At 26.7% G+C, this 15,081-nt stretch overlaps 1 protein-coding gene across 1 annotated transcript in view; it reads left to right on the top strand.

Annotated features, from left to right (window-relative positions):
* The first annotated feature begins 5,878 nt into the window (after positions 1-5,878).
* Positions 5,879-15,081, top strand: part of LOC107451189 (uncharacterized) — a 59,724-nt gene continuing 50,521 nt past the window's right edge. Inside the window, exons 1-3 of the mRNA XM_043039454.3 lie at positions 5,879-6,277; positions 13,117-13,158; positions 14,647-14,807. Of these exons, the coding sequence (XP_042895388.2) occupies positions 6,220-6,277; positions 13,117-13,158; positions 14,647-14,807 (261 nt within the window). The 5' untranslated portion in view covers positions 5,879-6,219. The remainder of the gene's footprint in view (positions 6,278-13,116; positions 13,159-14,646; positions 14,808-15,081) is intronic.

Here is a 15,081-nt window from a genome sequence, read left to right as displayed (position 1 = left end):
TCTGAGTAGTTTTTAATAGGGAAATGTCCCCAGCTGCACATCATGCTATTACCGGGCATGCAACATTAATCCTGATTATGTGTCTTAACTCTCGTAGAAATTCGTCAATCCCTGTTACATACAACGTTTTTAAGCTTGCACATTTCGACAATAAATAGACTGAAAGCGTCATTTAAAAGCAAGCAAATCTGTAATTTTAGGAACAAAACTAATTTCAGATTTGAAAGCCCCACACCCATATTAAACAAGATCAAGTAACTGCATATAAATGCAACAAAACATTTTTTCCAAAGAGTAATTTTTCAGTTCATATTGAAACGGTTTCAGTTTTTATACCACACATTTAAAAAAATTTAAGAAACTAAAAAGTAAATTTGCCGGAATAAATTTTTATGACATGCTCTACGGTATCATAACATGTTTATAATTTTTCTTCTTTTTTTGCATATCCTAAATTTTATCACACATATTAAACAGTGTTTTAATTAATTTTATCAAAGTCATTACCAAAGTGTTTCGGTAAAAATTATTAAGAGTGTTGGTGTTCCCATAATGTCAGAAACACGGTAAATGTTACCATATTCTGATAGTTTTTACAATACTTTTTGTCTCAGAGCAAGAAGTAAACGAAAAAAAATACTAGAGTGCTATTTTAAAGAAAAATGTAAAGTTTTCTTGACCACTTTTAAATAAAATAATTAGAAATAATAATTATTTATCAAAACTTATTTTTTGCGTGGAATTATCATTGGATAAACAAATTTTATGATAATGTGTAAAAAATTTTCAAATCACTTAAAAAGCTCTCGAGATATGCTGAAATACGCAAAAAATAAAATTAATGTTATGGATTAAAACTTTCTATCGATTTCCAGACCAAACGATCGGAACCATATTTCTTAGATTGTGGTTACCCCTTATATTTTAGATTTTAAAAATCTGAAACTAATGAAAAAATATATGTTTATTCAGATTGTTCGTTTTGTGTAAAATATCGTCTACACTAATTAATTAACGTATTTGAGGTAACCTCTTCGGACCATTAGAATTCAGTCCTAGAACGTGAAGATCCGATCATAAAATGGAAAATTACTCAGGGTGGTCTAGTTTTTTTTTTTTTTTTTTTGGTGCACTATACTCTTGCCCCCCCCCCCTGTACTTATTTGCGCTACCAGTGAAGTAATTTTGTTGCAAGATTAAAGAGACTACGTCAAAGTTATCTCACAAAATTTAAAGTAATGCTTACTATTTTCTTGGGTTGCCTCGATGCTGCGTTTGAAAACGAAGTTGTGTATCATTATTATTACTTTACAGATTGTCCAGGCAGTTAATCTAGACTATTATTTAATGATTTTGTAGCATTTGCGTGTTCAGATTCGTCGTAAAAGGACTGAAGGCTAGAAAACTAACACCAAGATAACGAGCCATTTCACACTGCATTTATTATTAGGTAGTTTTTGTCAAAACATTTAACAAATACGCCCCCCAAGCACTGTATTCTCTTAATGAGGCACAAAGTTACTTTTTTCAACAACTATCATATTTGAAATTCTCCCTTCGTAGTTTGTCCATTTATTTCAGTTCATTATAAGCCGTTAATGAAAATTTGCTACGAACTTTGAATAGCGTTCACAAAAACTATATTTCGGCTTGCTTTAGCGATTGATAAAACATTAGCAGATGCAGTAAAAAAAGTAGGAGGAGAGTATTTAGAGTGTGATCAAATAAATTTTATCGAAGTAAATTGATTGCTTTAGCTTTATATTAACATTCCAAATACTTTTTCATCACGCACCTTTTTTTTAAAAAAAAGAGATTATGATTGCTTTTTTTATATACATAGGGGAGAGGGGGCACATGTGAACATGGTATGTTTTACCAATATGATTTGAAATAAAAAATCTCGAAAAATTTTCGATTGGTAACAGAACTAGTCCTACCTCTCTGCAAAACTTTCAGAACAATGAGACATTCTGTTGTTCTATTCTGACAATTCCTTTGTATCAGCTGGTGTTGTATATATTATAATCACTCGCTTCTTCAAGTTAAAGCGTAGTATAAATCAACTAATAAACTAAAATTAACTATTGCAGACCATTATATGAACATTCAGGTAAGTTTATGACAATTATTCCTTTGTTTTTACTCGATTAAAATTTCTTTATTTTTCAAGTTAGGTTTAAGAAGGATGGTGGGGCACTTGTGAACAAAACATCTGGGGCAGATGTGAATAGTTCACATGTGCCCCTACATAGTATTAAGATTATTATCCTCATGACATTATAAGTTTAAAAAATATGCATGCATTTAAAATTATTATTTTTTTAATTTTCCATAATTAATTTATTATTTTTTCCCTAAATTTTTTTTTATTTTATTAAATGGTTGATTGCGCATTGCACATATTAACTGATACACCTGAGAAAGACAGAATTGCTAAATCTACAAAAGGAAAGATAGAAAAAATGAAAAAAAAGCATGAAAAAGTATTAGAGAAGAAAGAAAAAGGCCCATTACAACTCCCGTGGAACATGAACTTGAGAAAAACCCCACAACGGAAAAATTATTCTACAGCTGAAAAATTATTTTCTTATTGACAGTACTGTTGTAGAATTCAAATTCACATAGTAAGCTACAACCCCTTCAGTATAATGCGTATCTATATCTGTTATATTAAAGATTTTTTTTCTTTGAAATATGATGATTGCTTTCTGTCTTTAATTTTGTTCATATGTGCCTCAGGCATGTTCACATGTGCCCCCAATAGGGGCACATGTGAACAATTGAAGTCATTTTTCTAAAATATTATAAAGTAAAGAAATATTTTATTGAAGAATCTCAAAAAATTCCTTAAGACAAAGAAAAGACTATTTAAACATATGGACTTCTTTACTATGAAAAATTGATGATATTTTCTGAAAAATGAAGAAATAAAAAAATTTGTTCACATGTGCCCCCCTCTCCCCTACCTATGAGAGAATAATTTTCATGATACATTTTTTTGTCTCATCAGATATTTTTTACCATTAAAAAAATTAATGCTTAATATATTAATTATATGATTTAATGTTTCACAAAAGAAACTCAATCTGTATATCTTATTATTGATTGTTAATAATAATATTACCCATACTACCAGTTAAATAATACAACCAGTTTATTCCGTTGTGTTCATTTCCAAAAATTTTGAATAAATTTTGAATGTTGCTATGTATATTAATAAGCATACTCATTTATACTATGAATGTATTGAAACCTTATATTAAAGCATTTTTTAATGCTGCGCAAATTTGTTATTTATTTCAATAAAAAGTAATCATTGTTGTTAGTAACAGAAGTAAATAAGACAAAACAAAGACTTTTCACAGTGTAAACACTTTCATTACAATTTAAAAGAGTAAACAAACTCTTAATCTTATCCATTTGAATTTTGACCTTTTTCTGTTTTCAGATATAAATTGTAAACATGACTTTTGACTTTAATTGAACAGTAGTTTGAAACAATAAGTTTTCATTTATTAGTATTTCATTTTTAAGTATCATCAATTATTAATTAATTTTGTTAATTATTTCTTTTACTTCAAGTAAAAGTTAACTTCATACAATATCGATTTTGATATGTGTATTTGATATATCGTGCTAAAGTTATTATACTTTTTTTAGTTTATTATTTTAATTTTTCCTTATTTGCAGTTACTTATTAAAGTAATGATATGACTTTCAGACTGAATCATCAAAAATTAGCAGAAAGTTTTGAGTTGTTTATTTAAAATCCTTATCTCAACACAAACTGTTCTTCTGAATTCACAAGATTTTAGTTCTAATTTTCTTTTCCCAATTATTGTTATTATACACAATATTATTAAAAATTTTAAGGAATACATTGATATACGTAATATTATAATACTGTATGTGAAAAATGAGAGCATATTTTAAATTTGATGCATGTGTTTAATTAAAAGTTTAACATCTTTCGATTCTTGCTAATGGTAAACAAATGTAATTGAATCTTTTTTCATTAAAAACATATTTCTAAGGTATGTTAAGGGCTTTTTATATGCAGAATAGTGGACCTTGATAATTGCATTAAAATAAATAAAAAACAATTAATATCAAAATGCTAAATTGGGTTAAGCGTAAGTAAAAGCATTGCATTTGCTTGCCTATAAAATTTCCAATGTTACTATTTACCCTAATTTCAAAATTAATTTATCCAAGTGCAATTCACTACAGAAGTAGATTAGGTACTATAAGTGCCGAAAAAAATGCAAACTGTTATGTATGAAAATTTATACTTCCGATTAAAATAGTGTAATTTTAAATGGCAAAATACAAAATTTGAATGAAATCAAGTTCTTGCAAAATGAAGGCTAAAGAATGCAAAATTTTTGAAACCTAATAAATCAGAAACAATTTGACTAATTTTTCTCCAATTTTGTATTAAAATTACACAATTAAAAATTGCACAAAAATGGATGAGCTAGTTTTAAAATTGTGTGCGAAAATGTTTTGTTTCACTTAAAACTTCATGAGATATGACAAAATATGAAAGAAGTAAAATTAACATTAAGGTACCCAAACTTTTGGCTGCTCAACTGACAAAACTATTTAGACCATATTTTTCAGATTGTGGTTTCCCACCATATTTAAAGACCAAGATTTTAAAACTGTCACACCCGTGTGCTGATTTGGTGAAAATATGTACAGTTAATTTGATTCTATAACTTAATTAACTGTTAGCACGCATTAATTAGTATATTTGAAGTAGTATTTTTGAACCATTGAAGTTAGTTCATAAGAACTCGATCATTAAAACAAAAGTTATTAAAAATATCTTTATTTTGTGCACTGAACTGGCAGCTAGTGTGCAATTTATTAAAAAAAATTATCATAACAATATAAATTGGAATTTCCTTATTATATTTCTAAAATAAATAAATAAAAAATGCAGTTTTTGAAAATTCAAACACTTGATTAAAGAAAGTCTGCTCTGTCTATAAATTTTAAGCACAAGAAGAATAATTTTTACATCTGAAATTCAAATTTAGATAGATTTTCTTGGGAAGTTTGGAATTAATGTGGCACATTATTTTTTTAGGTAATTTAAACAGTTACGCTTTGTTATGAGCAATGGGAAATGTTCTTTTTTTTAAAAATATGGTAATTGTCTTATTCAGTGTTTAAATATCATTTAAGCTAATATTTCTTTTAACGCAAGTATGAAAAAAAAATTATATATGCATAAACAAAAGCATATGAAAAAAAGGTCTCTAAGGCGATAAAATGTTTTAAATACAGATTGTTTTTTTAAAAAAAATGTTTGTTTGCAATGTTTTAAAAGCATTTTTTTTAGGTTTTCAAAAAAAAAAAACGTTTTATAACGTTAAAAAAAATAATAAAAAGTGAAAAAATAATAAAAAAGCTGTTTTCTCGTTGAAATCTCTCAAAGTAACGGCAACATCGGTTTTAAATGTATGAAAGGATTAGCTTTACAAAAAAGTGAAATGCGTATTTTTTGAATATAACTGACTAAACACTGCGTTTCTATTATTAACTCAGAAGATTTTATATATTTCAATACGTATTCGAAAAGATTTCATTCAGTTTGTGTTAATATAAAATTTGTAATTTGATACATAGAAAATATAATATTATTGTACGAAAATTTCTTTTGATTCAAAAGTATTATGTATATTAATATCAGTATCAAAGTTTTTATTGAACTTAAAACAAAATCTGATCAAACTTCACAAAAGGAATGTTCCCGATTAAACTCTGCAGAAAATTGCTGGTTCCTTATCAAACTAACTTTAAAACAAACAAACAAATAAACAATAAACTTGACATCTTAAAACTAAACAAACATGGCCTCCAATGTAACTCGTAAAAAATTCATAGTTATGTCCCGTTACTTTAAAAACATTTCGTTCATAAAGTCCTCGGAGACCTTTTTTCACAGGATGAAAGATTTGCGGATATTGGGGGAGAGTTAATCTTATCAATTTGCTGATGAAGGCAGATCTACATCTATCGGAGGTCAAATATTGCGAAAATACAGTCCGAATCTATGAGTGGACTCTTGATCTCAGAATTTCACCCATAAAATCACATCTAGTTACGCAGACGGACAAGTATTCTATCTTTCGCTGCCATTACAAGTGGAACAACAGCGATTTTTCTGAGGCATGCAGTTGAAGTGAATTATTACCTATTTCTTCTATGGCATCCCTCCGAAAGCTTTTGCTTTTATGCGGCTTCGTCGCCAGTACAGTTGCAGGTAGGATAATTATCTGCATGTTTTAGATGTATTTATTTATACTAAAAAGTTAAAGAAATTAATAAAATAACATGTTAAATGATACTAGTTTTTTAAAGAAAAACTTTAAGACATAAAATCTGAACGTTTAAGCCTGACGCTTTAAGCCGTAAAAGAAATACAAAATGTTACAATATTTTCTGAAGGCTTCTAATAAGGAGTTTTTTAGTTTACAAAATGTTTTTTAAACAGTTTCTCAATAATTTTATCAATTATATATATTTTCCGAAGGCTTTTAATAAGGAGTTTTTTAGTTTACAAAATGTTTTTGAACAGTTTCTTAATAATTTTATCAATTATATATATTTTCCGAAGGCTTTTAATAAGGAGTTTTTTAGTTTACAAAATGTTTCTTAACACTATTAAACAGTTTCTTAATAATTTTATTAATTATAAAGCTGATTTTCTGAAGTTTATTAAATATCTTTAAGTTAATTAAAATTTCTTCAGATAAATATTGAGAAAATTGTTCAATAGTACTATTTCAATACAAGTTTGTCTTCTCCTAAGTGATTTGTAAGTTTCAAATTTACATTAGTATGCTACGATTGTACTTAATAAAACATTTCTTACTGAATATCATTGAATTTTGAATACGATTTAAGACATCAAGCTGATTTTGAAATCAAAATTTAATAATATTTCAGTTGCTCTGAGTAAAAATTATTCGGGTATTATAAAAATGGTTAACTGTTACAGTTATGCGATCAACAGTTTTCAAATATTAAATTTTAACATTTAATTAGTTTTAACGACTTCTTTAAATTTCAGTGTTAGTTTTTATTGTTATGTAAGTCAAATCTTCATTATAATTCTAACTTCTGAAAATTTTTGCCATTCATTATAGTACTCATATATTATTTTGCATTTTGAAATTTTTGGTTACAACTTCGGTTATGTTTACTCGTCAGTTATGTTTACTTGTCAGAAAAGAAAAGATTTACATTTTTTCATCACCTAAATTTATTTAGAAATCATTTTTCTCAAATAAAGTTCATGCACTTATTTAATAAATTATAATGTCTAGGATTTTCTAAAATAATCGCGTATGAGCACACAAGTTTAAATGCATCAAATTGCTTTGAGTTAATATTTTTTTCCTGCCTTTACTCAGATGAATAAAAAGTATATAAAGTCTTGGTCTTGCCTGCAGAAACACTTTTTCTACAAAAATTAAAATTTTAAATTATCTAAATTTAATTAAAATAAGTATAAATAATTGATCACATTATTAAAAAATTGAATAGTTCCCAAAAATAATTTATTAAGATAATTAAGCTTCAATTTTTTGTATCTTTATTGCTGTTGCTATGCAAAAGATTTCTTGAAAAAGAGTGTAATGTGCTTTATAATACTTCAATTATGGCTAACTAATACAACCTGTTACGCATAATTTACCATTATTTTTTCAAGATTAATACTATATCCTATATTTGCTTTTAAAATCATTTTTAGCACAATATACTAACTGATATAATTAAATAAATTATACAAATAAAGGGGAATTGAATTTTCTTTTAAATAAAAAAAATAAATTAAAGGAAATTTGCTATTAGCCTTTTTTAGTTTAGAAGAAATACTCACTACTCTAAGACATGACTATTGCTTTTTTTTCTTATGTAATAAGATTATTAAGCAGTATTTTTATTATTTTGTAAATATTTCATAAATAATTGAATTTGTCTTCGTGATAATCTTTTATTTTGCAATGGTAATGGTACAATCTTTTATTTCGCAATGGTAATGATATGATCTTTTATTTTGTTATGGTAATGGTATAATCTTTTATTTTGTAATGGTAATGGTATAATCTTTTATTTTGCAAAGCTATATTTAATAGGAAATATAAACTCCATCTCCAGTTTTGAAACTACTTTGATTTACACATAAAGTCTTAACTAAAACAAGCTTTATTATTTTAAGTTTGGTTCTGCTAAATTTTTTGACATCTCAGTTTATTATAAGATTAAAATTTAAGCATACAGTAAGCTCATAGTTTCATGTATATTTTAATACACAATAAGTTGAAATCACGCCATGCATTTTGTTCGTTTACATTAATATGGTAATTACAAGAAGTAAGAAAAATATTTAAAAATAAATATATTCAAGGTAAATTTTTCAAATCAGGAAATAAAATGAAATCACATTATTTGGTTATTTGACTCAGAGTTGATAGGCCATTTTGTCTAACATAAAAGCATAAAGCAATAACATTAAAAAAATATTAGAAAATAATTCAAAAATGTATATAAAAAATTAAGAGTGTGTTTGTATGGAAAAACTACATTAATAAATAAAATGCTTAATACTCTTGCCTAAATTTTAAAAAAAAATTATATAATTTAAAAATCTCCACTTCAATCAGTGAAAAAAATTCTCAAAGGAAACCACATAAACCGCCGCGTAATGGCGTCAATTAATTCTTGTGTTTATAACTACGTATGAAATGTTTGGAGTTTTTTTATTTAATTTAAAACACCACATGAATAATGTACAAAATTAAAAGAAAAAACCCAGAATAAATTTTGATTTTATCAGGTTATGCACTAAGATCCAACTTTTAATGGTTCAAGGACTATGCCTTTAAACAGTATTATAGTTGTTGTATTGTTAGCTAGTTAGTTCAAATGATATTTTAATTCAAAAAATCCTGCACGTAAGCGTAAATCTTTTTTTTCCTCTTTAATACACGAAACCGATTTATTATACTTAAAATATGGAAATAAAGGCATTACTCAGAAATTTTAATTCTTACTATATTGTGCAAATTGATTGTCAAAAAGGGATAAAAAGTGTTTTTTTTTGTTTTGTTTTTTTACAAAATAGCAGTTCTTTAATTTACTGTAAGTCCTTAAATGCATTAATGAAATCACATTGTTAAAATATTTTTTAAACTGTGGTAAAAGAATCTGCAACATTCTGTTAATCCAATTAATCGTTAAAGTTTACGGCTATGAAAATTTTTTTACCTTTACGAGTTTAAAACCATTTACAACTGGTATGGTTAAAAAATCATGAATACAAAACTATACGGCTTTGTAGCCATTTACAGCTAGTATAGTTTCAAAACCACGAAACAAAATTTAACTGGACATTGGATCTACTTCAGAGTTAGGTTAAAGCCATTTTGATAAGTAATTTACTTTAGATTTTGTTTATGGCTCAGTTGTGTCAAGTGAACCATAGAACGGAACTTATGTAGTAATGCCATGTATCGTTAGAGCAAGGAATATTGGACTTTTTTGTACTAGACAGCTCTGTGGGACTGTTATCAATGCGCGAATGAGAATTTCGCATTCCAATTGTTCCGGATCACCAATTAAGGAGTACAGAACATTGAAAAATCCTCGTGTGTATAAAGAATGGAGAAAATATTTTGTGTGTCAACGCTGGGATTCAAAATTCCGTTCAGCCGGTTACGAGATTGGCAGATTAGTTCTCACGGCGAAAGCATGTTCCCATACGTAAGAAACCAAATGGTTTCCTTAGTGTATAAGCTGTGTATGAAATTATTAGGTATCCGCTCTTGTATTAGGCATAAGAGGATAGAAAATAATATGACTTAGTAATCCTTATCCTTATATCTTATCTGACTGAGCTCACCTAATGAAGCTAATCAGTTCCATGCAGATGAGTACATATTATAGTCGAAAGGGCTACTCTGCCAATCTCATTACTGACAGAGCGAGAGCTCGAGTTCCAGCTTAAACATCACAATATTTCCCCTTGATAAACCACAACTTAGCTCTAATGCCTATTACCTAACAGAAAAACGAACCCCTAAATCAGTGAAAATTTCTCATTTTGGGTTTTAAAACCATGCTATTTGTAAATCGTTAAAAAAACCCGTATAGTTTTGCATTCATGGTTTTTTGACCAACCTAGTTGTAAACGGTTTTAAGCTCGTAAAGGTAAAAAAATTTTTACCGTAAACTTAACGGTTAATTTAGATAGACAGACTGATGCCGGTTGTTACATCATAATCTTAGAGTGAAAATTCTAACATTGCACTATTTCCTCAGAACATAGCAAAGGTGAATATAACTGAATATCCTCCGTAAATTTCAGACAATATATAGTATGTATCGGTAGATCCCGCGTTCTTTGTCAGATAATAATAAGTAGTAAGTTAATAGTATTAATAAATAGTAAATTAAATTTTAATTTACGTTTAATTCTCTCATTTTGGATTATACACACGTTTTAAATCTAAAATGCGTAGTTCCTTAATTGTTAAAACATAAATTTCGTTTTATTAACTTTCCCTTAAAAAATAAAAATTACAAATTTCGCAAATATATGTACTTTTACATTGATTTCTTAAGTGTGGTGGAGACTTTTAAAATATTAACACTGATTGTGGGACCATGCATTTATATAATCTTGAAAGATTAAAATTATATTTTTCATAAGTGTAAGAAAATTTTAATTTTTTGATAAAACTAAGTGACTCCATCCCTTCTCATTTAGTTCACAAACTCCCATTATTATTTTTCCTTTGCCATCTGTTTTATTTCTTAGAAGTAATTTCTAACAAAAAAACACAATAACTATAGTTTTAAATAAGAACATTTTGTCATTAATTGCAAAGTAATAAATGATTTCCTGGATTGAGATTTTTTGTATTTAAAAATTTCAATATGAATGTTTAAAATCAGATCTAGTGTCATCTAATCTCTTTCTTCCTGTCTTTTTCTTTTCTTACATTTAAATTCAACTTAAGAGCGAGCTTATAAAATAAAGAACTCGAGGGAGAAGAAAAAATTTTCTACAGAAAGGGAAAAATAATCACCATTTTAGGAAAAAAAACTAAAACAAATTGAGAAAAAGTACATTAAATTCCAATAATTTTCAAACAAAATGGAATTTTGAGAAGAAAAAAAACTCTTGTTAAGTGAACAAAAAAAATGGCTCTTTCACCATTTCGAATTTGATCTGCGTATTTGCACTGCAGTGGATAGCAGATCGGTCTCATGGTATTTTATTCCACAAATTTAACAGTAAATAATTCTTGAACTACTAATCGAATGTTATTTTTTCTAATTCCCTCCCATTTAATTGATGGTAATAATTAATGGTAAACTGGTAAATTTTTATACCCCATGCATAATTTCCAATTTGAGGTATCATAGTTTTTACACAAAAAACAAAATACCACTGAAAAAAGGAAAGGAAGAAAAACTCATGAAATAAAATCCCACTTAAAATTGCAAAATTAGAATTTTGAAGAAGGAAAAAAACGCTTATTAATTTTATAAATAAATATGATCATTTCCTAACGTAATACTGTTTTCTTTGCATTTCTGCCTTTTGTACAGCTGTTTGAATGGTGTTTTTTACTACAAGTTTAACAGTTAATTTTTCTCCAATTAATTATCTATTGTAATTTTTTTTAAATTTCATCGTACTTTCTATTCAGGTACATATTTTTACGCTATCTTGTAGTTTTTTGCTTCTTTGTCAAATAGATTTTGTTGCTGCAAAACAACATGTAACGTGAATTAACATGCAAAATAAAGTTAAACCGCAGTGTTCTTACGATTAAAGGGATTCTTAAAAAAATATTGATTTCTTAGAGAGTAGCATAAAGAAAGATACTTTTCATTTCAATATTATTGTATTTTTAACTGCTTAAAGTGCATTTTGATTAATCTAAAGTTTATTCGAGTTGCATTTACGTATTTGACCATAGTCAGTTTTGGCAGTATATCTGTGGTACTATCTTAAAAATCCAGAAAAAAACAAATTTAGTTCCTCTGCAAGAGTTTTTAAAATTAAGTGATTTTTTTAAAAATATTTAGCAAAAATTTAATACGTATTTTTATAACTCCGTTATGTATTTACAGTAATTTTTTTCGCTGTTTTTTTTGCTGCTAAAATGAGGCTATGATTTCTTTATTGATAAAATTTTCGCAATTAAGGTTTTTGCGATTATTATAAGTCTATAGTTATTAAAATAATGAGCATATATTAAGCTATGAATTCAGCTCATTTAGAATATTTTTTGTTGTATTATACAATTTAAGAAAAAATTCTAACATTCTGTTCCACTATGCACATCTAACCCAAATATTATTAAAGTTATTAATATTTGTAAAGAAACTTTAATTTACAGTATTCAAACATGCTCTAAATTCTGAAAATTTAAATGTATCATATTTTTGGTATGGGCTGTGTGGAAAGTTTAAAATGTAAAAATATAAGCAGAATAAGGCAAATTTCAATTTTAAAATTATCATAAATTTCAATCGTTAATTAGTAATCATTGTTAGAATATAGTTTTGTAATGTTTCTTTTTAACATCAAATTTTAAGTTAAATGCAGATTGGTCTTCAAATCTTTTTGAAGAAATATGGGAATTAAATCACATGCAAGTTTTATTGTCGTGTCTAAGCTTTATATACGGCAAAATATCATAGTTCATCATTAGTTTACAAAAGGGACTTAATTTGTTAGCTTCAGTTTAATTTTTTGTTTCCTTTTCTAAGTTTATAATTCAGTATTGAAAGCGACATAAAATAGTTTAAGAAATCTAGATATCTGTAGAATATATCTGCTTTTCATGACTATTATTGTACAAAACTTTGATTTGTTGTTTCATAAATCTTTTTAAAAAATATAACCATAAATTTTAAGGAAAAAGTGATGAATGTATGAGCTTCATATATAAGCTTTAAAAAATACTGTTGTGCAAGATTAGAAATCTATTTAGTTAGCAAGATTAGCAATCTAGATTAGCAACTCTATTTCATATAAATTTTTTTATTAATTTTATACATGTTGCATTTTTTCCCTAGTTCCTGTTTCTCAAAAAAGTCAGTGTGCAAGGTACTGTTCAGGTAAGAATTACTAAATATTCTTATTTATGTTTTTATTAGTTTACACCATTTGACAATTTAAAGCATATTAATATTTTTGGCCACTGTAAAGATTAAGTATTTTTTTATATGTATGATTATTTTTATAATCCTGACAAACTTAACTTTTAAGCGTTGTTTATACTACGATATTTATGCTCTATCACTATTAAATTATTACTATTACATTTTAAAAAGGGAGAACTAAACAAATACAGCTTATTATAAGGGAATAGTAGCAATTGTGCTTAATTTTGATAGAAAGAACGTGAAAATCATTAAATTGATTTCATGAAAAACTTAAAAAATGCTAGCTGCACTGTAAAATATTCCAGAAAAATTGTGGTAGGAAATGCACCGTTACTCTGAAAGTAGCCTCTTTAAAATCCATTTTATCGTAAAATTTAATACTCCGTAATTTTACAGCAATATTTATTTGATTACAGTGATTCAATGATTTAACAGTAAATATTACTGTTAAATTTCAGGCATAGCAGATTTCTTGTTTTGTAAAATTTTACAATAAAAATGGATTTTATGGTAAAAATTACTACCTAGAGTGCAGATACTTTTTACCGTAACTTGATCTGGAATTTTTTACAGTGTGGTTGAAAAAAATAACAAACTAGCTAGGCTGATCTATCGGTATGGTTATTTCCAGGCACTTTCGTTATAACTTTTCTTTTTTTCTTCGTTTGCTTAATCCATATTTATATCTTTTTATATGAATTTTTTATATATATTCCAAGACTACGGAAAAATTTAACTCAATTTAAAATATCTCATAAATATTTGATAATTATTTTTACAAATTTGAATTTTTTTTCCATTATTATCATTGACGATAAAAGGAAAAATCATTTTCATTAATATTTTTATTTGATTTGTATGGCGTTTCCTTCAGTATTTCTTGAAGTAATTTCAAAAAAATTATAAATAACAAATACTGAAATATTAAAATATGAAATAGTTTGGGAAGTTTAATGCTTGAGTTTTTTAAATAAGGATGTATTATGTAAAACAAAACATATTATACTAAAATAAATAGTAATCGAATTATTGCATTCAAAGGATAGTTTTAATATCTGTAGTAATGCAGGGAAAAATGAAAACGTTCTTTTAATTCTATTCTTTTGTTAACCAAAAAATATATTGGCCAAAATTTAGAATCAAAATGTACTCAGAAAACATAAAAATACAATGCAAATCGAAAAATGTTGACGCTTTAAGCTTTGGTTAACCTGTAAATCCATTTTAGTTATTTGCCAACCCGAGAAATTTACTTACGTTTACAATAATCCTAATTTCTTTAAGCATTTTTGATGAGCAATGTTTAATTTATAAAATTCTAATCTATGAAGGAAACTATGCTTTAAAATCTCAGAGTCTAATTGAATTTAAGTTTGTAAATTTTTTCATGCATTAAAACTGGTTTTCGGATTGAATATATGTCTTACCTTGTTTTTTCAGACGAAAGCGACTTTCAGCTAAATCCAGGTAGTACTTATACATATGATTATGAAACGACAGCAGTAACCACCGTCCAAGGAGCTACTCAAGATAAAACACAACTTCAGCTCACAGCTCATGCAGACATAGAAGTTTTATCAAAATGCGAACTCTCTCTAAGGGTAAATGAAGGCTTTTATTCCAGTGCCTAAAAATTTTACAGTTAATCATTTAGATTAATCATTTAATCATAGTTAATCATATTTAATCATAGATTAATCATAGTTAATCATTTATAATTTAGTTAAAAAAAGTACTTAATTTTCCTCCAGGAAATTTAATCCCGTGAATGGTGATTTTAATAAATTGAAAATGTTAGTGTAAAGCACGTTTTCTTAAAGAAAATATAATTAAATTCTTCGAAATATGAATATATTTTTTGCCAGGAGTTTGAAA

This window comes from Parasteatoda tepidariorum, chromosome 6, assembly GCF_982258835.1.
Source record: "Parasteatoda tepidariorum strain Cologne lab strain chromosome 6, Ptep-v5.0, whole genome shotgun sequence".
NCBI classification, from domain to species: domain Eukaryota; kingdom Metazoa; phylum Arthropoda; class Arachnida; order Araneae; family Theridiidae; genus Parasteatoda; species Parasteatoda tepidariorum.
Note: the sequence above shows the minus strand (reverse complement) of the source record. Positions and strands in the feature narration are given on the sequence as shown.